Genomic DNA, 24,707 nt, shown 5'->3' on the forward strand with positions numbered 1-24,707 from the left:
TAACCAATATATATATACTTTTTGGTCTTGAACTTAACCAGTTCAAGATAGGGACCATTTTCTTCAATCATAACAAATAGTGATGGGTAGATGCGAACTCTAAAAGTCCGGATCCGTGAGGATTACCTAGTACGCATGCACCGATCCCGGCCCCATTACAGAGATTGCTGTATGTTCCAGAAGTTTGAACCCATATCTGTCAGTCATTTATAGCATACACTGTTAATTTGACAGTAATGTCTAAGATTAGAATAACTCTTTAATTTGTGTTCATGAAACATGACTGAGGTACTTGTTAATAAAGTCAGAAATGGAACATTGGAAAATAATAGGAAAAAAATCAACAAATACGTTTTAATTGGTTAAAATGGTTGACATAGGGAATTAAAATGAAGAGGACTGATGTAAAAAAAAATTACATGTTTGAAACTGATCAGAATGATTAGAAATTAATACCTACTGTAAGGAAAATAAAATATCTCCTAGGATAAATTGTAACCTGCACATTGGCTAGGAGAGGCAAGGATATAAATACTGTAACTGGAAATAATATAATTTACAGTGACTGGCTGACATTATAAACCATGAGAAATGAGGCTCCATTACTTCAGACACAGTAAAATGCCCTTGGGGGGGAAAATAATTTGGAATAATTTCTTTCATGAGTCATTTTTGAATCATTATGCAAAACATAATTATTAACACCCTTAGTGCCAAACCATAATGGTGCTGAAAATGTGCTAAATATACACACTTATGTTTATTTGGGAGCTGGCTTCTTATATTTTAATATTTATCTATATATCCTCTCTCTCTCTCTCTCTCTCTCTATATATCTTTTTTCATTATACCTATTGATCTATCTTTCCATTCTATCTATCTATCTATCTATCTATCTATCTATCTATCTATCTATCTTTCCATTCTATCTATCTATCTATCTACCTACCTATCTATCCTTTGCCTAGGACACAATTTACACTTACACACTTTACACATGTCCTCCCATTTTGTTTTTAGAGTTGATTTTCAGATGTGCATATATCCAATATAATACAGTAGGCAATTTTATAGTTATTTGTCCTTCTGTCACAATCTTCTTACCAGTATATCAAATGTATGTTAAGAAAGGGACGAATGTAAGAAAGTTTGACTGTAGGATCACAATACACTTCATATAAATATAAGTAGATCTGTGTAGTTGTTGTAAACACAAGATGGTAGGAAAATTTTAATAAAGACAATTTGCAAAGTCTCTGACATTTTCTTTTTAGAGGTTTACATGGAATAGAGCAATTATTGTGTAAAGGCCCCTTTACACACTGAGACTTTCTAGCGATCCCACCAGCGATCCCAACCTGGCCGGGATCGCTACAAAGTCTCTGGTGAGTCACTGGTGAGCTGTCAAACATGCAGATCTGGCCAACGACGCAACAGCGATCTGGACCTGCAGAGCGACCTAGCTAGTCATTGGGGACGTTGTAAAGCAGCTTTTTGAAATCGCTGTAAAGTCCCCTTTACACACTGAGACTTTCTAGCGATCATGCTGCACAGCGGGAAACAAAGGACCAAAGAATGGTCCTGAACGATTTGTAGCGATCAGCAACTTCACAGCAGGGGCCAGGTCGCTGATGTGTTTCACACACTGCAATGTCGCTGGGGAGGTTGCTATAACGTCACAAAACCGGTGACGTTACAGCAATGTCGTTTACGATGTTGCAGTGTGTAAAGCCACCTTTAGGGTACTCTATTAGAAAGCTATCTCACTCCCCTCTAAGTAGCCTAATAATTTTGACGTATTGTTTATTCTGTCTTGATTTGTTCTATCAGTGGTTCAAAACACTATGGCTTATTGATACATTATTTTATTCTATGTTCATATCAACCCAGTAGTAATTATTTAAGAGGTAGACTACAATATCCAAGTTCTTTCACCAATTAATGGTGCAGAAAACTAGACTTACAGAATTAGCTTGTTTGCGTGCTTGATTTATCAGCTCCTTGATCTGAGAGATATTTTTCCCCAGGTTTTCCTGAAGCTCCTTAATTGGTTTCAATTTATCCAATAAACGATCAGCTTCTTTTTCAAGCTGCTTTACTTTATCTCCAGCATCTGTAGCTGTAAAACATAAAAATAACACATAAAACTAAGGAACACAAAACTTAAGCCCTGTGTTATCAAACAGTTTTTGCCAGAATTCTGGTGTAAAACACTATGAAATGTCATCAAATTTTTGTGCAACTCCCAGATGTGCAAAATTGGTGATTTAATACCAGTCCCAGCTAGCACTACCAGATTTTTGTGAAATTTACTGGGGGAAAATCTGGTCCAAACATTTCAGCACCAAATTTGCACCTCCTGGCAGAAAACTGTACCAAAACGGCGTCAAAACTGTTTTTGTGCATTTTGTACCAAGAGATGCAGATTTGGTGCTGAAATGTTTACACCAAGTTCCTGCACCCAATCTAGACCTCCTGTAACTTCAACACGCAGATCCCAAGTGAACCACCAAGGGGCAATAGAGTAGTTAATCAGTCAGGTTCAGCCAGGAAGTTAAGTCATAGCAGAGGGCGGATCAACATCAGGTCAGAAAACAGAACTGAGGTCGGATGTCGGGAGATCAGGTATGCAGAGGGAAACACAAAGGGCACAGGGAACAGAAGACAAGACTGGAGGGGACAAAAACACGGGAAGGAGGATGAACCAGGATGGATAAACAAATGACAGGAGAGGAAAGTCAGAGACTGGGACAGACAACGAAGACGAACGAAGAGGGTACAGGTCAGGGCATGGTAACAAGGAGTCAGATCAAACAGGAAAACTCACCAGAGCCAGTCACAGGCTGCAGAGCAAAACTATAACCAGCATTGGAATGCTGGTGCAGTGCCCAGTTATAGTGTCTCCTGAAACCGGAACAAGGCTGATGAAAGTTAACCCCTGACATGACCAGGCCAGGTCTGGGAAACTCTGGAGTGGGGAATACCAGTCCTGGATCATGATATTTATTAGTTTAAGGAGGTAAATCACAACAACTTTGGATTTGTCTTGTGGGACAAAGGAAATGCTTTGAAACTGTGACTATAGTCACTATATGACAAGTCATGAGAAAGGGCAGTCAAATGTTCTGTGGTAAGTAGAGTTGAGCGATGTTCGAGTCGAACGGTTCACCAATTTCATGTTCGAGTGATATTGGGGGGTGTTCGAGTCATTCGACGAACTGAAACGATTTGCTTAAAGTTCGGCAGTTCGAGATACGTTCGAGAATTGGTTCGATCACCAAAAGCATGGCTTTTCACAGTAAGTATGTGTGCGCGTTGCATATCTGCATGCGTGCTGCGTCCCCAGCACAATCCCTCTCTCTTTCCTATTCACCGATCACGGGCACCTCGCTGCACGGCTGTCACAAATCTCCAGCGGCTTTTCCTCTTTTGAAAATGGCTGCCGCTAAATTATTCAATCAGGTATTCTGTGCCTTCCCCGCCCACCAGAGCCAATGATTGGCTGCAGTCACACACACCCCCACGATGAGTGACAGCTGTCTCACTGCAACCAATCACAGCCACCGGCGGGTGGGTCTATATCGTGCAGTAAAATAAATAAATAATAAATAAAAAAAAAATGCAGTCCCCCCAATTTTGATACCAGCCAGGATAAAGCCACACGACTGGAGGCTGGTATTGTCAGGATGGGGAGCGCCACGTTATGGGGAGCCCACCACCAAACAAAATCACCCAGTAGCCGCTCGGAATTGCCGCATCCTTTAGATGGACTCTACACAGCTCATCCTGAATTGCCCTGGTGCGGTGGCAATCGGGGTAATCATGACAAGCGTCTCCCTGAGACACCTTCCATGATTAACCTGCAATTGAAAGTAAAGAAACACACACAGCGAAAAATCCATTATTTGGAATAAAAGACAAAACAACCCTCATTTACCTCTTTATTATTCCCCAAACAACAATGCAGGTCCGAAGTAATCCACATGACACTGTCAGTTCTGCTACATGAAGATAACAGGAAGCCCCATAGAACAAGAGTGCTTTGTGTCCTCTCCACGCAGCACCTGAAGTGAGCCACGCTGTCACCAGAGACTTCACTCTGCAATGCAGACGTCAAGATAACCAAATCTTCCTATGTTTCTCATTAGAGGCAGTGGCTCAATGGTTAGAGCTACTGCCTAGGGAGCATTAGTTCACGATAAACCGAACAAAGAGGTCTGCGAGCATAATTATATCAATAATATATCAAACACCAATGTGGTTTTAATACTTTTTGTCATATTTTATTACATCAAGAGTTAAATAAAAATTCATAAAGTACTGGAACTCACAACTTTAAAAACTCCCTACCCGATAAAAACATGCAGAACCAAACTGGTGCATTGTGAAACAAACATGATTCAAGATTCAGTGTAGATACAATTATATAGCTACATCTGGGTGTCAATAATTCAGAGTAAAATCTGATAACCTAATGCCTTTAATATAAAATTGTCCTATCATTACAGCATGGATTCCATTGAATTCCTGGACATAAGAGTTGTGAAGAGTGAGGGCGGCTCCATCAAGACAGACATTTATAGGAAGGGCACGGCTGTAAAGTCTCTCCTGAGTGCCAAATCGTCTCACCCTCCACAAGTGATAAACTCGGTTCCAACAGGTCAGTTCCTAGGGCCCGGCGCATACGCTCAGACCTCAATCTCTTTGAGGGACAAGCCCTGGAATTGAAGAGACGGTTTAAAAATAGACACTATAATGATAGGGCAATCCAGCGTGGGTATGATAGGGCCAGAGCAACATTTAGGGATGACCTGCTGAGACGAGTGGTTAGAAAATCGGATAATCAGGTGAGACTGATTACATCGTACCATTCCCAATGGTCTGAAATGAAACAAGTGATTGAGAGATACTGGCCTATACTATTATCAGATAAGGATCTGAAGTCTGTTTTGTCAGATAGACCATCTATTACACCACAGAGATCTAAAACCCTTAAGGACATAATAGTTAAAAGCCACTACCCACCTCCGCCCTTTAATTTTTTTTAGAGAGAACTAGGGGGCCAAGATGGGGCTCCTCTTGTTGCGGGGATTGTGGGATTTGCCCACAGATGGAGAGGACATCTACCTTTCATAACTCAACAACAATAGGAAGTTCGAAATTGTCCACAGTATCAACTGTAGAACAGCATATGTGGTATATTGGGCTAAATGTCCCTGTGGACTCATTTATGTGGGCCTCACCTCTCATGAACTGAGGGTGAGGTTCTTCGAGCACATCAGGGACATTAAGAAGGCTGCCAAGATTGTAAAACCTGAGGAGTTTGCAATGCTGAAGAACATCCCTAAGCATTTTATGGAAAGCCATAACTGTAACTGGCGCCTTCTTAAATTCCGTGGTATTGACAGAATTTATCTGAGCACAAGGGGTGGTGATCCCAAAAGGGTGCTGGCACAGAGGGAGGTTAAGTGGATCACGGTTTTGGAGACAGAGAAGCCCAAGGGCTTGAATGACTTTATCTCCTTCAAGCCATGTTTGTGAGGATTATTCCCCTTTTTTTGCCCTATTACGTGGTCCAGTTTTTACTCTTCTGCCCTGCGCTCTCCGTTTTTGCCCGGTATGGTCCGTGTGGCTTGGTAGTTTCCTTATTGAAAGCTTATGGTTGAGGACAGTTTATGAAAATCATGTTTCTGCTATGTAGCTGCCATTGATTATCTCACCTTTCATGTGTCTCATGGTCACTTATTTATATTATGATATCTTTTTTCTTATATAGAACTTTCTATGCACTTATATTGAATATCGGACGGCATGAAGCACCCATAAACATTTGGACTATCTTGTGGAGTATGAAAATCTACTATGTGGTGGGATCCAACAACTGTAATAAAGATGTATAGTGTCAAGATTTGCATTAACTGTCTATATGGGGTACAACCTGTGATTTAATATGGCGTTTATATGCTTATAGGTTGGATATACCCCCAATGCTATGTAGGGGATTGCCCACTAGATGTCAGTGTTTCATGTATGCACATATATTTTTTGTTTTGATAAATTGTGATTATTGTAATTTTATCTCTATATATGGGTTGTTCCAATTGAGCACTGACTTCCTTTTTATCTGAATTTAGCCCTAAAATCGCTATCATCCCGTCCTTTAGGTTTTCTAAATTGCCTATTTCCATGTTGCCATTATTGCCGAGGTGGATGACGTGACTTCCGCCGTGCGGTGTGCGCCGGTAAACGGACTTCAGGTAGGCTTCATGGTATATAAGAGTGACCCCGCAGCTACCCCAGCACCTCCTGACAAAGCGAGAGGTGAAACGCGCGTCGAGGTGCTGGGCGTTGTGGTCCCCATCCTGGGTTTTCAGTATTGACTTTTTCTGATACCTTCCAGCAATTACGGAAGTTCTATTTGGCTCACCCTGGCACTAGGTTAACATTTTTGATATCTATATAGCTGTATATTGAGGATTATGTCCAGGCTGATCATATATCTGCTCAAATGCACTAGCACTTTACTTGGCTGCTGTGATAGGTTATCAGATTTTACTATGAATTATTGACACCCTGATGTATCTAAATAATTGTATCTACTCTGAATCTTAAATCATGTTTGTTCCACAATGCACCAGTTCGGTTCTGCATGTTTTTATGGGGTAGGGAGTTTTTAAAGTTGTGAGTACCAGCACTTTATGAATTTGTATTTAACTCTTGATGTAATAAAATATGACAAAAAGTATTAAAACCACATTGGTGTTTGATATATTATTGATATAATTATGCTTGCAGAGCTCTTTTTTAGGTTTATATGTACCAATTGTGGTGAGATCTGCTTTGGTTAAAATATTAGTCAGATATGGATCTATATCCTCTTGTTTGGTTTAGCATTAGTTCACGAGTTCAAGTCCTGGCTGCCCCGGTAAAGAATATATTTTATTTTTAAATTATAATTATTATTTATTTATAATTATAATTTAATTTAATTATGCACTGAGGGGAGGAGCCGGACATCAGCTGTGAGCCGCGGGCCACACCTCTAAAATAGGAGCAGTTCATGGAATGAGGCTGCATTGCTCTCTCCTCTCTCTCTTCTCACACTTTCTCTCTCTTGTTCTCTCTCTCTCTTGTTCTCTCTCTCTCTTTCTCTCTCTCTCCTCTCTTTCTTCTCTCTCTCTCCTCTCTCTCTTCTCTTTCTCTTCTCTCTGTTCTCTCTCTCTCTTTTTCTCTTTTTCTCCTCTCTCTCTTCTCTCTCCTCTCTCTCTTCTCTCTCTTCTCTCTTTTTCTCTCTCTCTCTTTCTCTCCTCTCTCTCTTCTCTCTCCTCTCTCTCTTCTTTCCTCTCTCTTCTCTCTCTTCTGTTCTCTCTCTTGTTCTCTCTCTCTCTCTCTCTTGTTCTCTCTCTTTCTCTCTCTCCTCTCTCTCTCCTCTCTCTCTTCTCTCTCTTGTTATCTCTCTTGTTCTCTCTCTCTCTCTATTTCTCTCTCTCTCTCTTCTCTCTCTTTCACTTTCTTTCTCTTTCTCTCTCTCTCTCTCTCTCTCTCTCCTCTCTTCTCTCTCCTCTCTCTCTTCTTTCTCTCTTCTCTCTCTTTCTTTCTCTTGTTCTCTCTCTCTTTATTTCTCTCTCTTTCACGCTCTTTCTTTCTCTCTCTATTTCTCTCTCTTTCTCTCTCTCCTCTGTCTCTTCTCTCTTCTCTCCTCTCTCTCTCCTCTCTCTTGTTCTCTCTCTCTTGTTCTCTCTCTCTCTCTTTCTCTCTCTTTTTCTCTCTCTCTCCTCTCTCTCGTCTTTCTCTCCCCCTCTCTTCTCTCTCCTCTCTCTTCTCTCCTCTTCTCTCTCGTCTCTCCTCTTCTCTCTTCTTCTTCTCTCTCTCTTCTTCTCTCTCTCTTCTCTCTCTCTCTTCTCTTTTCTCTCTTTTTTCTCTCTCACTCTCCCTCTTTTCTTTTCTCTCTCTTTTCTCTCTCTTTTCTCTCTGATGCGATCACCTGACGGAATCAGCTGACACTATTAGTCGAGGTCGGCTTTTTACAGCCTGGCCAGCGAAACTATCAGCTGATGCTCTCGGATCGGAGTCTGCACAGAAGTGTGTAGTTTGGGGTTTTTTTTGCACTGATGCATCAGCTGATTGTATAAAAGCCATTTATACAATCATCTGCTGTGTCATGTGATTGAGGCCCTTGAACATGACACATCATCTGATCGCTTTGCCCTCCAGCAAACCGATTAGATGATATTGGATCCGGATTGGATGGCGCGGGACCTTTGACCCAGGATTACTGCGGAGGGGAGTTCTTTATTTCAATAAAGATGGAGTCACTAATTGTGTTGTGTTTTATTTCTATATAAAAATATTTTTCTGTGTTGTGTTTTTTTATCTGTACTAGAAATTCATGGTGGCCATGTCTAATATTGGCGTGACACCATGAATTTCGGGCTTAGGGCCAGTTGATAATATACAGCTAGCCCTAACCCCATTATTACCCAGCGAGCCACCCGTCACTAGGGCAGCTGGAAGAGTTGGATACAGCACCAGAAGATGGCGCTCTATGAAAGCGATATTTTCTGGCTGGGGCGGCTGCGGACTGCAATTCGCAGCAGGGGTGCCCAGAAAGCTTGGGCACCCTGCACTGCAGATTCCAATCCCCAGCTGTCTAGTTGTACCTGGCTGAACACAAAAATTGCGCAAAGCACACGTCATTTTTCTTTTTAATTATTTTATGAAATTCATGAAATAATTAAAAAGAAAAAGGGCTTCCCTATATTTTCGGTTCCCAGCCGGGTACAAATAGGCAGCTGGGGGTTTGGTTGCAGCTGCCTGCTGTACCTGGCTAGCATACAAAAACATGGCGAAGCCCACGTAATTTTTTTGGGGGGGGGCAAAAAACTCCTGCATACAGTCCTGGATGGAGTATGCTGAGCCTTGTAGTTCTGCAGCTGCTGTCTGCTGTCTGTCTGTATGGAGGAGAGCAGACAGCAGCTGCAGAACTACAAGGCTCAGCATCCTCCATCCAGGACTGTATGCTGGAGGGAGAGGCAGGGGGAGCAGAACTACAAGGCTCAGCATGCTCCATTCACTAGTGTATGTAGGAGAGCAGACAGCAGCTGCAGAACGACAAGGCTAAGCATACTCCATCCTGGACTGTATGCAGGAGTTTTTTGCCCCCCAAAAAATGACGTGGGCTTCGCCATATTTTTGTATGCTAGACAGGTACAGCAGGCAGGTACGGCTGTCCCCAACCCCCAGCTGCCTATTGTACCCGGCTGGGAACCAAAAATATAGGGAAGCCCTTTTTTTTAATTATTTCATGAATTTTATGAAATAATTTTTAAAAAAAAATGACGTAGGCTTCGCCCAATTTTTGTGTCCAGCCAGGTACAACTAGGCAGCTGGGAATTGGAATCCACAGCACAGGTTGGCCCGAGCTTTCTGGGCCCCTCTGCTGAAAATTGCAGTCCACAGCCACTCCAGAAAATGGCGCTTTCATAGAAGCGCCATCATCTGGCGCTGTATCCAACTCTTCCAGCAGCCCTGAAGCCGGGTGGCTTGCTGGATAATAATGGGTTAATACTAGCTTTGTTTTACTAGCTAGTATTAAGCCAGAGATTCTTAATGTCAGGCAAATTTGACCCAGCCATTAACAATCTCCAATAAAGGGTTAAAAAAAAACCACCGCACAGAGAAAAAATACTTTAATAGAAATAAATACACAGACACATTAGAGACTCCATGTTTATTACTCCCTGTCAGCCCTCCACAATCCTGGTCTTCTGTCTTCTTTCTCCTTCAACCCATGCAGCTCTGCTACATCAGACAGACATCAGACAGCACTGCATGGGAGGAAGACGTTGCTGCTCCGTGCAGTCTAATCACTCAGTGAGTGAGCAGAGGCTGCGGGCTGTAAGTGGTGACGTCACCGCTGACAGGCGGGTTACTATAGCAATGGTGCTCGGATCACGTGATTCCCGCCCGGTGCCGCAATTCACCGGCTGTGGCAGGCAGTCCTTGCATGTGGGCTGACTCTGTAAAGAGTGCCCACATGCAGAAACGGGGAAGCCGACCATGTGCCAGAGCATCCCACCGGTACACGGAGATGCTGGAATGAGCCCCGCGTACCGGAGAGATGCACTGACAGGACCTAGCATGGCATCTAGCCATGTGAACAGTCTGTAGCCAATGAGATAATAGACACGTGACTGGTCACATGGCTATTTTGACGTTACAGAAGGTCCTATCATCAGTGCTGGTTACCGGGAGGACACAGCAATTATCGGAAGGAAAAGCGGCGGGAGACAGAGTGTAGGACGCATCGCGGGGACCTGTAAGTGTAATGGCAATGTTTATTAACTGTATGTGTACATGTATAATGTGTTTTTATGTGTTTGTGTTTGCCTCCCATTGTTTTCAAAAGGGTTTGAATTGGTTCGTCGAACGTTCATCGAATGTTCGACGAACTTGTCCTCCGTTCGACGAACCGAACTCGAACACTAGGGGGGTGGCTCATCTCTAGTGGTAAGGTACTAGGAGGAGTATGTCAAGATTAAGGGAACAGGCAGAGGCATAATCAGGTCATGATCCAGAGACCTGGAGGGAGCGTATTAAAGCAGAGGTACATGATAAAAGGATGGTCAAACAAAGTCAATGGTCAACCAGCAAAAGATCAATTCCTAGAGCACAAATTCAAGAGGACAACTAGCACAACTCAGCAGAAGACTAAGGGGTTCTTTGCACGCTGCGACATCGCTACTGCGATATCATTGGGGTCAAATCGAAAGTGACGCACATCCGGCGCCAGTAACGACGTCGCAACGTGTAAAGCCTAGATGCGCCAATAAACGATCGCAAAAGGATCAAAAATCGGTGATCTGTGTAGCGTCGGTCATTTTCATAATGTCGTACCAATAGGAGATGCGATGTTGTTCCTCGTTCCTGCGGCAGCACACATCACTGTGTGTGAAGCAGCAGGAGCGAGGAACATCTCCTTACCTGCATCCACCGGCTATGCCGAAGGAAGGAGGTGGGTGGGATGTTTACGTCTCGCTCATCTCCGCCCCTCCACTTCTATTGGCCGCCTGCCGTGTGATGTCACTGTGACGCCGCACAACCCACCCCCTTAGGAAGGAGGCGGGTCGCCGGCCAGAGTGACGTTGCAGAGCAGGTAAGTGCGTGTGAAGCTGCCGTAGCGATAATGTTCACTACGGCAGCTATCACAAGATATCGCATGTGCAACGGGGGTGGGTACTATCGCGCTCGGCATCGCTAGCCGATGCTAGCGATGTCGCAGCATGCAAAGTACCACTAAGAGTGGCAGTGTTTTGGTACTGACTGTTCAGCTAAATAGCTGGGCAATCAACCCTAACAGGGCACACCAGGAAAGCCCCAAAACTCCTAGTCACTGAAAATATCAACAGCTCAGCACACCCCTGAGCTAGATTGGACAACTGAGTGGTCAATCAGCATACCGACAGCTCAGCACACTCAGAATCCACAGTGCAGCAAATATTCACCCATTGTGTGTAGGACACACAGGAAGAATTGTGACAGAAACACTATGATTTTTTTAAATTCTTTATCATCATAATATATGCTGTTTTTACATTCTCTAAGCATTAATGTTGTTCTGTCTATGTACAGGAGGCAACAAGAGTACTCAGAAACTTACACTAGTGTCCAATCATCTCACAACATTTACATTTATCATATTTAAATGTCCCCTTTGCCAGAAGAAATGTGTTTTTCTCCTGTTTATTTAAAGTGTTTTAAATCAACAGGAGAAAAACACTGCCAGAATTGATTATTTATTATCAAAATTTTCAATTCTGAGGTAAAATCTATGTTCAGTGAAGACTTTCCCATTAATGAGATAGGAGATGGCAGTTGTTACTGATGAGATTCTGTGCAAATAGCTATATGGCAACCTTGATATACATCTTATACATCTGGATCTTGTCACGGGGAGTGACAGGATCACTAGGAACAGGGGAGCCTAAGCTGGCCCTCAGACTAGGGGAACCCTGCCTAACCCTGATTCCAAAGTTATGTCTGATGGTGAAGATGTCTGGGCCGCCTTCCTAATCCTAGCTCCTTAACAACCCTTGTCTAGTGGCCCACCTCCCTCCACCCAGTAGAGGGCCGAGACAGGAGAGATTAAACCCACACAAATTAACAGACAGGGGAGAAAAAACCTCAATCTCACGGCAGTCACCCACAGAGATATAGACAATACATGCTCAGGAGGAAACGAAAGGAAGGGAGGAAATAATCAGAAAACAAGAGTACTTTTACAACACACCAACAGCACACAGACGTTCACCAGCAACTGGATATCAAAGCACAAGGATGGTATTGCATAAAGCTATCATTCGCATGTGAGACCAGGCTCCACCATCTTTAAAAGGGGCAGAGGCAACTGTGATAGGTTCTCCTGCAACATGTGACTCAAGCAGTAATTCACAGGCTAGCAGAAATTAACTCCTGTAAGCCCAGTTACTTATATGAGCACAGCTGGTCGACACCCAAGCCTTTCTGTACAACTCAAAAACAACATTGTGTGGAGTGACTGACTCTGCTGTGCAAACAGCGTCAGATGTAGTCCTGACACTCAGTGAGTTTTGTGCCAGACACCATGTGACAAATCAATTGCATGTTGTGGAAGCAGTGTGTCATAGGTGTGTCAAGGTTGACACAAATTGGCTCCTGATCTTAAAGCAAAATATAGTTGTTTACTAAGATGTGTGTGTGTCAGGGTTGACAGACAATCCTGTGGCGTCCAGCTGTAGAGGGTCACAGTGTTTGGCTACACAAACTGCTCCCTTTCATTTGGTTCTTTCTGCTGTGATGTAAATGATATCCTATGTATCTTATCATAATTCTCTTCCTTTTAGGAGCCTGCGGATATCCTCACCTTTCAGATGTTATTCATCATCACTTTCCCTGGTGTTCTTAAATACTCACATTTCCACCTGGTGTTTGCTGGAGATAGTGTTATTTTCCTACACAAGCCTTGGATGCAAGCAGTTGGCTTGTATCCCTCTGAAGTAACATGGGTGTTCGATGCTGTACCTCTCCCAAAGTCATCCTGGAGATAATTTGTACTTATACTTTCCCTGTGTGTGCTCTTTGACTCTTCTTTAGAGCTAAGTAGGGTTGAAGAAGTGCTCATCCTATCCCTTCCCTACCTAGGGCCCAGCACAGTTTCAGCTAGGGCCAGGTATCCTGCTTGGCGTATAGGTGTGGAACCTATCTAGGGTGGTCAGGGCAGTCATGGGCAAAAGGAAGGTTTAATCATTGGTCACCATCTCCCCCTTCTCTAGGCATATGGTATCCTCTTCCGTTCCCTGTCATCATACAAGTGATACTTCCCCATACCTAGCATGACATAGTGGCTTTTTTGTTGGCTGGTTAATTAACCTGGAAGCAGAAAACGCGGGAAGTGAGCCTTCTCCTGAGCCGTAAGTAAATCTTCATGTAATTATTATATCAACTATTTCCTTTATATGATGCTGTCTGAATAATTTGAGGGGGTCTATCTTTTTTATTTTTATTTTTGTGATCACTTCTGTGTATAGGACCCTCAAGGACCCTCAAGTCATTTAAAACAAGTAATTAAAGTGTAATAAGCCCAGATAAAGCTATAGAAGCAGCAAAAAAAATCTTTATTATAAGACGAGATATGATCGTGATTTGCAATTTAGATATTAATTTGCTGTGAAACACTTTATCTAAAGATCTATTATGCACTGTTACGGTAATATTTTTAATCCTATCTCATCCTCTGAGCTTGAATGGAAAATAAGATGTAGGGTTCTGGATTACATACAGCTTGAGAATCAAACTAGAAAATATTTCCTTAACAAAAAAAGGTCTTTTTTGCCCTTACTCAAGGTCATTTTACATAATTTCAACATAAATATCTCCATTAAAGCAGTAGTAAGGGAAAAAATTGTTGCTGTTTAAGAATAATATAAATTATTATGTCTTAGGTTGCTGTATTTTTGCTGCAAAAAATGCAGCATTTTACTGTCAAAGCAAAGTGAATGAGTGTTCTTCATTCTCATGCACATATTGCTTATTTTTTTCCTTGCAGATTTTAAGCAGTTTCAAATCTGCAGCATGTCCATTTTTTTCTGTGTTTTTCTCCCATTCTATTGACAGGGGAAACACATTTTTTAATGCAGAATTTTTTTCTGCTGGAAAAACATGTTTTTAATGAGAAAACGTTAATATGTGCACATAGCCTTTTTTGGAGCAAGAACTTGTTGATGCTAGCCAAATATGTAAAACAAATGCTTATTATAACATGATGAGATGGGGATATTATGCTAAAGAAGGATTTAGACATTTAGCCATAACCAAAGACACCAATCTAAATTCTCTTGAAATTAAGTAAATCCTTTCTTAACTATCCACAATAATACATTGATAAATATTTCTTTGTTTCATACTCAAATACCACTTCTCGGGTTGTAGTCATAGAAGAAACAGCATATGCATGACATTCTTAAAGGGATTATCTGTCCTTATGATACAAGTCTGCAGTGACCCTATGTGACTTCAGACTTGTGATTCCTCACAGCGCGCAGTGTGAGTGCAGTCAGGATTCACCTGCCAATGCCCGGAGCAGGTGGACCTGTGGCTGTAAGTATATGATTTGCATACGTGTGGTCACATGCCGACTCGACATGAGCATCCTTGCTCAATACAGACCAATTGTGGTAAGTCGAGTCACAAAGTGGCCAGAAGTATGCGAGCTCTGCTGGCATACACAGGAAGTGGGTCATGACAGTGACAGGGGTCAACAGCCAACCTCCACTGTCATAACAACTCATTGGCACCCCAATATTGCTTCACGAAGTCGCCAATGGCAGGAGGAAACAGCCCAATCCCCGCCGGAGCATGTTAGATTGCGCTGTCAGAATTTGACAGTGCGATCTAAGGGGTTAACAGGAACGGGTGGATGTCCCATCCTCTCCCACATCTTAGCTGCACATGTCTGATGATCAGATCAGCAGAGATGTTCAGGGGATAATGTTGGTTTACCGCGTGAGCCCACATTAAAGGGCCACACACAGCCAAGGATATGTACATATGTCCTTGTTTGTGAAGGGGGTTAAAAAGATCAAATTATTCTGTTTCCATGTAAAGAGCTGAAATTCTGTGCATGGAAATATAAAAAGCTACTTATCCATATTAAATTTTTATACACAGAGACAACCGTGGCATAAATTTTGAATAAAAATAATCTTTATTATAATCATATTAAAATTGATACAGCAAGCGAGTCCTCAAAAGGGTTAGCTGGACTGCTGGAGTAGGTCCTTTTGGATTCAGTTCCTTTCTGTAGGTTGCATGGGATTTAAATGTAATTTTTAACAATTTTATTATTATTATTTTAATCTAATAATTCTGTGCAGGTTGGGTATGGAACTAGGAATCATTAAGGTGACTGACAAGTTGTGTAAATGAAATTGAAGGAATTGTATTAACATTCTATCCTTTTGTTCAAAGATCTATAGATACCTGGTCCATTCACCCACATGATGATAAATTGGGATTGTGAGGAAGTAACCATACTTGAATAAGGAGAATTCATGATGATAAATTGGGATTAAGAAAATACAACCATACCTGAGCAAGGAGAACTCATGGAAAAAAATTCTACGTCAAGAATAACATCTTTTTTGTATTGTATTGCACTGTATTGCACAAATTGGAGATATATGGAGGCATGGTAATATTAGTGAAATAATTGACTCTAGTTGTTGTGGTCATACGTAGAATTAAGGTGGTGCGTGGATGCCCAGGTGGAGTCTGGATGCCCCTCCCTCACCCGGCCCCTCTGGGCCGGGTGGGGGAGGTAGCTCTGGAGTCCTCTGGGACTGCCACGCCACTAAACCTTATAGTAGCAGTGGGGTGTTGCTGCCACTTGGGGACGCTCAATTTGGCGACACCACCTACACTGCACAAACTTAGAATCATATTGTTGAACATCATCCATGACTAAATGGAATGCTATTGGCACTTTTGGATAGATGTGATTTAACTTGAATCTGGGCCTTTCCTGTTGCAATATAAATATGATCTTGATATATGGAATTGGACATAGGCATTGGTCTGAAATCTGACATATGGTGCCGCGATTGGTCTATCCAATTTTGGGGAGGGGTGAGATTTTTTAGTGATTACCCTGTGCTTAAATTCGTACAAATGTTGTTATTGTCACTGGAGCTGATTGAATTAGCTGTACGGTTGCACATGTCACAGGGTTGATGGCCCGACATCTATGGGCATGTGTCCCTTATTTGCTTCGAATACTAGTTGCTGATTTGGGGGATGAGTTGTGGCGTTTGTCTGTGACTGGGCGTCGGATCTATATGGATGTATGATCGAGGCTGTTTGGTTGTGAGTGTTGCTGCTATGTTGACTGACCCTGAGTGTGTGCCGGGATGGTGTGAGCTGGGCTGGTTGCATAGGACGAGTGCTTCTTGGTTGGATGTCCTCTGCCACTGTGGCGGCGCTGGACAGGCGGACTGATCTAACATTGATTGGACGTCACTATCTAATATTGGTTGTGGTTACCCTGATGACACGCGTCCCTTCCGATGACGTGGAGGCGAGGGGCGGACCTTGCCGGGACCAGACGCCTCGTGTTGTGATGTGGATGGACTGTCTGACTCTGCCCTTCACAAGCGTCTGCTATGATGGGACGGTACCATACTATTGCACGAACCAACTGATGACGTGTATGGGTTGGGCGGACTCTACCATAAACAAACGTCACGTCCTGTGATGTGGTTGACTCCGCCCCCTTACTAACGTCGTCGGTTGGGGCATGCTTTCGCTGCTAAGGAATGTGTCTCAGTGACGTAGGCTCATCACAACGCGACTGACTGGGCTCTTGTTAGCGTCATCGGATATGACGTTTTTTGTTGCTAGGAGACATGTCTCGTTGGCGGTAGCACGGCACGCGATCACCGGTGGTTAGATTAAATGGGAATCACATGTAGTACTTACAGCTGTGTATAGGCCAGAATACAATTGGGCCGTTGATTGACACCTGACTCCTCCAATGGCAAGCTTTGATTTTGGCCAAGCCATCTGCAGGAAGTTCTTCCTTTCCCAATTAAGATCAATATACTATACTATATATACCTAACCTGCACACAGTCCATCACACGTCCCCTGAAGAAGAGGTGAAACGCGCGTAGGGACTGGTGTTTGCCTGGACTTGCTGTGATTTGGTCAGTAGTGTTTATTTAATATATCTGTGGATAGAATACAGGCTATGGTCATGTCGTTTTGACTATTTTTGCCCTTAGCCACATAGGCGAGGCTTAGGTTATATTGCAATCACTGCATGGTCTTGATACATAAAACTGTGGTTGCAACTGGTAACTGTGAGCTTGAGCATATCATTATGGAACAGCATCAATAGGAAATTACAGTATGAGTTTATGTATAATCTACTGTATTACATCCTTGATAGCTATGCTTTGGAATTGACCCTTCTGCATGAGGTACATGGTGTGGATTGTTCACAGGCTGACGCTGTTGACCCAATTCCAGTGTGGCGCCCCTGACCTGGTCAGGCACCACTGAGTACTGCACCCATGCTGGGGACAGTACAAAACAGGTAATCCAGAAGGCTGACCGAGGTGTGACTACACAGGCGCATAGTGATCAGGTCTCACACATTTACCTTTGAGAGGACCCCTGGGGATCCCAGGAGGGGGCGAAGCCTCCATCTCCACTCGAGGGGTGTGGTAGAGAGCCTGGTTGCTAGGTGACGTAGGCAAGAACAGGAGAGGAGGGAAGAGTGAGCCGAGGACAGTTGAGTGGTGAAGTTCAGGGAGGGCAGAAGCAGACCCTGTAGCTCCACACAATTCTGACAATGTACGCGCAGTGACTACCGACGGGGGAGAACGGTCACCTGGGAGTGCTGCCCGAAATCCACACAGGGCTAAAGAGAGAGCAACGGAGTGGAAAGTAAGGAGACTGTCAGGGAGATACCAGGCCCAAACGGGTAACAGGTCCCGGTGCAGGGATAGATTCACCTTTCCTTTGCCAAACCTGCATGAGGGGGCACTTTACACCCCCAAGACAACACCACAGAGTCCGCAGCCACGTAGCCAAAGTTAGGGCCCATAGCTCACAGGAGGCAAGCAGCCGGAGTGACCTGGTCCAGGCTACAAGCAAACGGGCCAAAAAGAAGGGGAGAGAGGCACCAGCAACTTCCCTGGGCGACCCCAGCAGGGCTTCAAGCAGGGGTTACCCCAAAACACAACGGGCTAAGGAAGGCGAGTTGGTAGCCACCCTCATCAGTCAGCCTGAAGGACACCTGGTTCCAGCCTGGTTCATCCCAGCTACGCCCGGGTTACTCACCCTGCCACCATCAGTGAGTAAAACCCCTGAAAGACATCCTGCTTGTGCGTGTGAGTCATTCTGCGACTTGTAGTTCCACACACCTACACGGGACCCTGGGGCATGCCTCACTCTCAGGAGGCTATTACAACTGACTGCACCTACCATCAGCCCCAGGCACCCCTAACCTGCAGTGGCGGTCCCCACTGACCGCAACTCTGAGAGTGGCGTCACGACAATCAAAATAGAGGATTTCCTACCTGTGACAAGATCCAGCCGCGTGGAGTCCCTGAAGGTAATGCACCGCTGCACCGACACCGAGCCTCGGGGCCCCACACATCTGGCGTCACGAACAGGATAAGGACTAGACCTGTTCAGACAGGTGACCATGTGCCTGGGCGGTCCGCTTGGAAAATTGGAAGCGCCGCCATATTGCCACCATGAAAAGCGCGCTGAAAAACAACAGCAGCCCGCGCTGGGAGAAGTTACCGCCCACGAAGAGGTGTGGCTACCCAGAGATCCCCTGAAGGGTCCTGTCCTCGCAAGTGATGAGAGCGGAGGCGTTCAGAGACGTCGGGAAAGAAAGGAAGCCAGAAGCCTGCTACTAGGAGAAGGAGACGCAAAGGAAATGGCGTCTGAACGCAGAGACCCAGAACCAGGCTCCGCTGCCTGGTGGTATCGGGAACTTGCCCAGTTTTGCGACCAACTGGAGGCCAGGGTCGTATGGCAGATCAGCGAGGGACGTACGGAGCTTCTGGAGATGGCTGCAGCGGTGCAGGCCTATGAGAGGGGAACCGCACGACGAGTGCCAGACCGAGCGGCGACGACTCAGACCCCGATGATGTTACCGATGGGTGAGTCCTGTGTTGCCCCTGTCAGCGCGAGTGCCCCGACCCCTGCTGCCATGCCCGCGGTCCCTGGAGAGATGCCCGGCGCGGCGACGCTGAATCAGGCCGCAGCCACGCCAGGTGCGGCCCGCCGAGCCCAGGCCGCCGCAACGATGCCCAGCCCGGCCCACAAAGATCCGGCTGCCACCGCGACCCTCCTCCACGCCGCAGGTGTGACGCTGACCCAGGCCGCCGCCATGCTAGGCCCGGCCCGCCAAGACCCCACCGCAGCAGCGACGCTCGTCCGCACCGCAAGTGAGGTGCTGAACCAGGCCGCAGCCACGTCAGGTGCGGCCCGCCAAGGACCGGCTGCAGCTGCGACGCCAATCCAGGCCGCAGAAGCGCCCAGCTCGGCCCGCACAGATCCCATCGCAGCTGCAACGCCAATCCAGGCCGCCGCAGCGATGCCCAGCTCGGCCCGCACAGATCCCATCGCAGCTGCGACGCCAATCCAGGCCGCCGCAGCGATGCCCTGCTCGGCCCGCCAAGACCAGGCCGCTGCCACGCCAGGCTCGGCCCGCCAAGACCAGGCCGCTGCCACGCCAGGCTCGGCCCGCCAAGACAAGACTGTACAAGTATTTACCCCGGCCCGCAAGGCCAGAGCAGACACCGCTCCCCAGCCCAAGGAAGTCCCTGCTAGGAAGTTCCTGCTGGGGGAGGACCCCGAATACTGGAAGCTGAAGGCTGATCTAGAGGCCCACTTCCCAAAGGAGATGGTGGACCGGTATCTGCTCCCTCCGCATGCTCACAGGAAGACTCCTGCAACATTCATGCCAAAGGGTCCTCCGCCCTGGCCTGCTGATGAAAATCCATCCCTAGCGCTGCCACAAGAGGAGTGCCCAGAAGAACTAAGGGGGAGGGGAGGCCAGGAAGCTGAGAAGCTGACCCCAGAGCCATCAGTAGTGGATGCAGCACCAGTCCAAGAGCCAGAGATGCTGCCGTACTCCCGCTGGGATGAAGAGGGCCCGACATCCTCCGCTGAGGAAGATTTGTCCAGATACCTCACCTGGGAGCCTGCAAGCGGTGAGGTGGCAGCCAGGCAGGACCCAGCCCGCAGGACACGGCGCCGCAGCAGGATAAGGGATCCACCTGCACAGCAGTCCCCCGAGGAGAAGGACGAGGTCACGGCCAGAGACTTAGAGGAAAAGCGGTCCCTGAGAAGAGCCAAATCACAGGTCAGAGGCCCACTTTGTCGAGGAGTTGTAGAAGACTTCAATCTAAGGTCTGGATATGGCTTTATAGTAGCACCTGGTGTAAAAGAGGGTATATTTGTGAACAGAAGGGATGTTAGAGCACATTTACCTAGAGGACATCCAGGAAGAAACCTACAGATAGGAGACTCAGTAGAATTTACAAAACATCAAGGAGAACGCGGATGGTACGCACTAGATGTTACACCATGCCCCAGAAATCCCTGCAGTAACCCTGCTGTCTCAACACTACAAGATAAAGAAAGAGAAAAAGAAACAGACACAGAAGAAGAGGAAAGAAAATACAAAGAACTCATTGATGAAACCACTACAGATGATGATGACAGGTGCCACAGCCCTACAGGCCCAAGCCCTGGTGAGGAGGAAGAAGGAGCAAAGTCCATGTAAAGTAAAGTAAGAAGTACAGCAAGTTAAAGTACAGTTTTGCAACGTTTACAAGTTCAAGCATGTGCCCACATGAACTTATGTGAGAAACCCTTTTGCACTATAACCAATGAACCTTAAGGCTATGAACTGGCTATAGCCACAAACTCTCGCAGTGTTTATAGTTACCCCAGAGGTACAACCACTACCAGGGAGCACGCCTGTTTATGGGGCCTGGCTCTCCACCACAAAGAGGGTACCTGGTCAGCACCAACTGTGGAGGCCGCCTCTACATCCTGCCAGAAGTGGCTGAAGGCGCGGCTCCACCAGGCCAGGTATACCCTGACACCACCAGACCATGAAAGCCGCCTCTACATCCTGCCAGAAGTGGCTGAAGGCGCGGCCAACGGGAGAGGCAGATGGGAAGAAAGGTCTGGGGAAGCTGATGGCCCAGACCTGGTTACCAAAAGAAACCGGTGACCTGCCGCCTGAGAGGGTTTATGGTGGGTTAACGGACTTGTGGGTGGAGGGTGGTGATGTATGGTACCTGTTGGTTTTAAAACGTTTTACCATGTTTTACTGTTTTACGCATTTTAAAATGTTGTCTTGCAGCCCGAGGACGTGCTGGTGATAACTAAGGGGGAATGTGGCGCCCCTGACCTGGTCAGGCACCACTGAGTACTGCACCCATGCTGGGGACAGTACAAAACAGGTAATCCAGAAGGCTGACCGAGGTGTGACTACACAGGCGCATAGTGATCAGGTCTCACACATTTACCTTTGAGAGGACCCCTGGGGATCCCAGGAGGGGGCGAAGCCTCCATCTCCACTCGAGGGGTGTGGTAGAGAGCCTGGTTGCTAGGTGACGTAGGCAAGAACAGGAGAGGAGGGAAGAGTGAGCCGAGGACAGTTGAGTGGTGAAGTTCAGGGAGGGCAGAAGCAGACCCTGTAGCTCCACACAATTCTGACAACGTACGCGCAGTGACTACCGACGGGGGAGAACGGTCACCTGGGAGTGCTGCCCGAAATCCACACACGGCTAAAGAGAGAGCAACGGAGTGGAAAGTAAGGAGACTGTCAGGGAGATACCAGGCCCAAACAGGTAACAGGTCCCGGTGCAGGGATAGATTCACCTTTCCTTTGCCAAACCTGCATGAGGGGGCACTTTACACCCCCAAGACAACACCACAGAGTCCGCAGCCACGTAGCCAAAGTTAGGGCCCATAGCTCACAGGAGGCAAGCAGCCGGAGTGACCTGGTCCAGGCTACAAGCAAACGGGCCAAAAAGAAGGGGAGAGAGGCACCAGCAACTTCCCTGGGCGACCCCAGCAGGGCTTCAAGCAGGGGTTACCCCAAAACACAACGGGCTAAGGAAGGCGAGTTGGTAGCCACCCTCATCAGTCAGCCTGAAGGACACCTGGTTCCAGCCTGGTTCATCCCAGCTACGCCCGGGTTACTCACCCTGCCACCATCAGTGAGTAAAACCCCTGAAAGACATCCTGCTTGTGCGTGTGAGTCATTCTGCGACTTGTAGTTCCACACACCTACACGGGACCCTGGGGCATGCCTCACTCTCAGGAGGCTATTACAACTGACTGCACCTACCATCAGCCCCAGGCACCCCTAACCTGCAGTGGCGGTCCCCACTGACCGCAACTCTGAGAGTGGCGTCACGACAATCAAAATAGAGGATTTCCTACCTGTGACAAGATCCAGCCGCGTGGAGTCCCTGAAGGTAATGCACCGCTGCACCGACACCGAGCCTCGGGGCCCCACACCAGCAGCTCAACTAACACGGGACAAGTGGTTGTTTGGACCTGTTGTGATGTACTGGTAGTATTGCTGCAGCTGCGGATAATTTACAAGTTATGGCAATGCCGCTTTGAAACTAAGTGCTCCTTGCCGCATGGGCGAAGTTTTGGTTACACCACAATGACCATAGATATATGATATTGAAAACTGTGATCGCAACTAATAACTGTCAGTTGGGGCACATGACCACTACTTAGCATTAATAGGAAAGTATAGTATGAGCTTATGTACAAACTACTGTATTACATTCTTATTAGCTAGTAATTGTGACCATTTTGTATGCAGTTGTGATGTAAACTATCCACAATTACTGTTATTGACCTACTCCAGCAGTCCAGCTAACCCTTTTGAGGACTCACTTGCTGTATCAATTTTAATATGATTATAATAAAGATTATTTTTATTCAAAATTTATGCCACGGTTGTCTCTGTGTATAAACATTATATAAGTGGTGTTTTGGCACTTCAAAGGAGGTTGAGGGGTGACCTTAAGTTAAATTATCCATATTAAAGCTTACTGGTTCTTAGCATTTGTCCTTCTTTCGTGGCATAGCAGTGAATATTACATATAGAAATACACTAATGAAAGGAATGATCAACATGGTAGGAGGACCAAAAAAGAAATAGAGGCTCCTTCTTTATTACCAGAATCCCAGCCATTATGATGACTGAAGATCCTAAAGAACTGGGCTTAATGGGATGTTTACATTGCTTCATGAATTTATGGTTAAAGGTAATCTTTCAGCTGGTTTTTCTATGTAATCTGAAGACAGCAAAAAATGTAGGCTGACACATAAGTTTTATTGTCATTTAGTAAGCTATGTGCTGTTTTTTACTTATGGTGAAGATTTTATCACTAGTATATTATCATTGCTGTGAATAGCTGCCTCATGCCAAGTGGTCAGACTATGCCCCCTTCTGTAATAAGCAGCTCAGTGTAAATAGACAATGTATACAAAGAGATGTGGTAAGGTTGGTGTTAGCTTTCTCAGATCTGCTTCATGCTACATCTACTGTAAAATCTCTGATTGTGTTATAACTGCTGCACTCAATTAACTAAGTGATACATTGTTGGAATCAGGGTCTCTTTTCACTTTAGTCTTCTCAGCACATTATGCTGCTGTTAGATGAGGTAGCAAAAACCTGCCGACAGGTTCACTTTAAAACTTTAAAATCATAATGTATTTTTTTCATTGTGGTCTATTTGTACAGTGCCAAAAGGATCTAGTTTAAATTTTATGTGAAAATACAATGATAATGTGTATGTATATAATGTTTGAGTAAAACAAAAAACCAGTAAGGACAATTTGGAAACAATGGCATATGCAGGAATATTTACAAAAAAAAGGTCTATAATGCATACAAAATATTTTATTAATTCATTAAAAACTATTTAATCTCAAGAGACAACCCCCCTTGAAGAAGGAAGCACCGAAACGCCAGCGTCGGGGAGAGTCAGGATCCTGTATCAGCATCTGGTGCCTTTGCAACTATCAGGTAATGTGCCTGTCTGTACTTCTTGGCTCCCACCAGTGCTCCTAATATGACGTCATTGTACAGATCACAGGCTTTGATCTGCCTGTGTCTCTGATTAGGGCATTCTGCCTACCCAGCAGTAATTATCATAGTGGCACCTGACAAGGCTGCAGTGTTTACTTAGCTCTAATCTTATTATATGACTAATAGACTTGCATATTGTTATCCTTGTCACAGCCACTGTCCCTTGTATCACTTAATAAGGGCTCTTTTACTCTCTGGTTTACCCTTTGTCCCAGAGTGCTAATATATTTCTGTATATATATACTTATATCTTCGGTCTTGAGAGTTTATCATCTGGGGACTCCCCCTCCCCCTCTCTTTTCTAAGTACTAGTGATACCATTAACATCCAGAATTTCTTCCCTCGAGCCATGTATGGAGTTTTGGCTACTTTTTTAACCATTTATATACCAATATCCTCAAACCTGTCCTCTGTTTATCTACTAACTCTACCTTGTGTACTTTAACCTTCACTCTAGATTCTGTGAGTTTAAATATATCAGTGACAGTGCCCTATATTCATTGATGATTAGAACCTT

The 24,707-nt window shown here is 45.3% G+C and overlaps 1 protein-coding gene across 6 annotated transcripts in view; it reads right to left on the reverse strand.

Moving 5' to 3' along the window:
• The window catches only part of LAMA2 (laminin subunit alpha 2), a 1,231,414-nt gene that overhangs the window by 132,522 nt on the left and 1,074,185 nt on the right, over window positions 1-24,707 (reverse strand). For all 6 annotated transcript variants that reach the window (XM_075339908.1, XM_075339907.1, XM_075339906.1 and 3 more), the window contains one exon: window positions 1,965-2,119. In XM_075339908.1, coding sequence (XP_075196023.1) covers window positions 1,965-2,119 — 155 coding nt within the window. The remainder of the gene's footprint in view (window positions 1-1,964; window positions 2,120-24,707) is intronic.

Source organism: Anomaloglossus baeobatrachus, chromosome 3 (genome assembly GCF_048569485.1).
Source record: "Anomaloglossus baeobatrachus isolate aAnoBae1 chromosome 3, aAnoBae1.hap1, whole genome shotgun sequence".
NCBI classification, from domain to species: Eukaryota; Metazoa; Chordata; class Amphibia; order Anura; family Aromobatidae; genus Anomaloglossus; species Anomaloglossus baeobatrachus.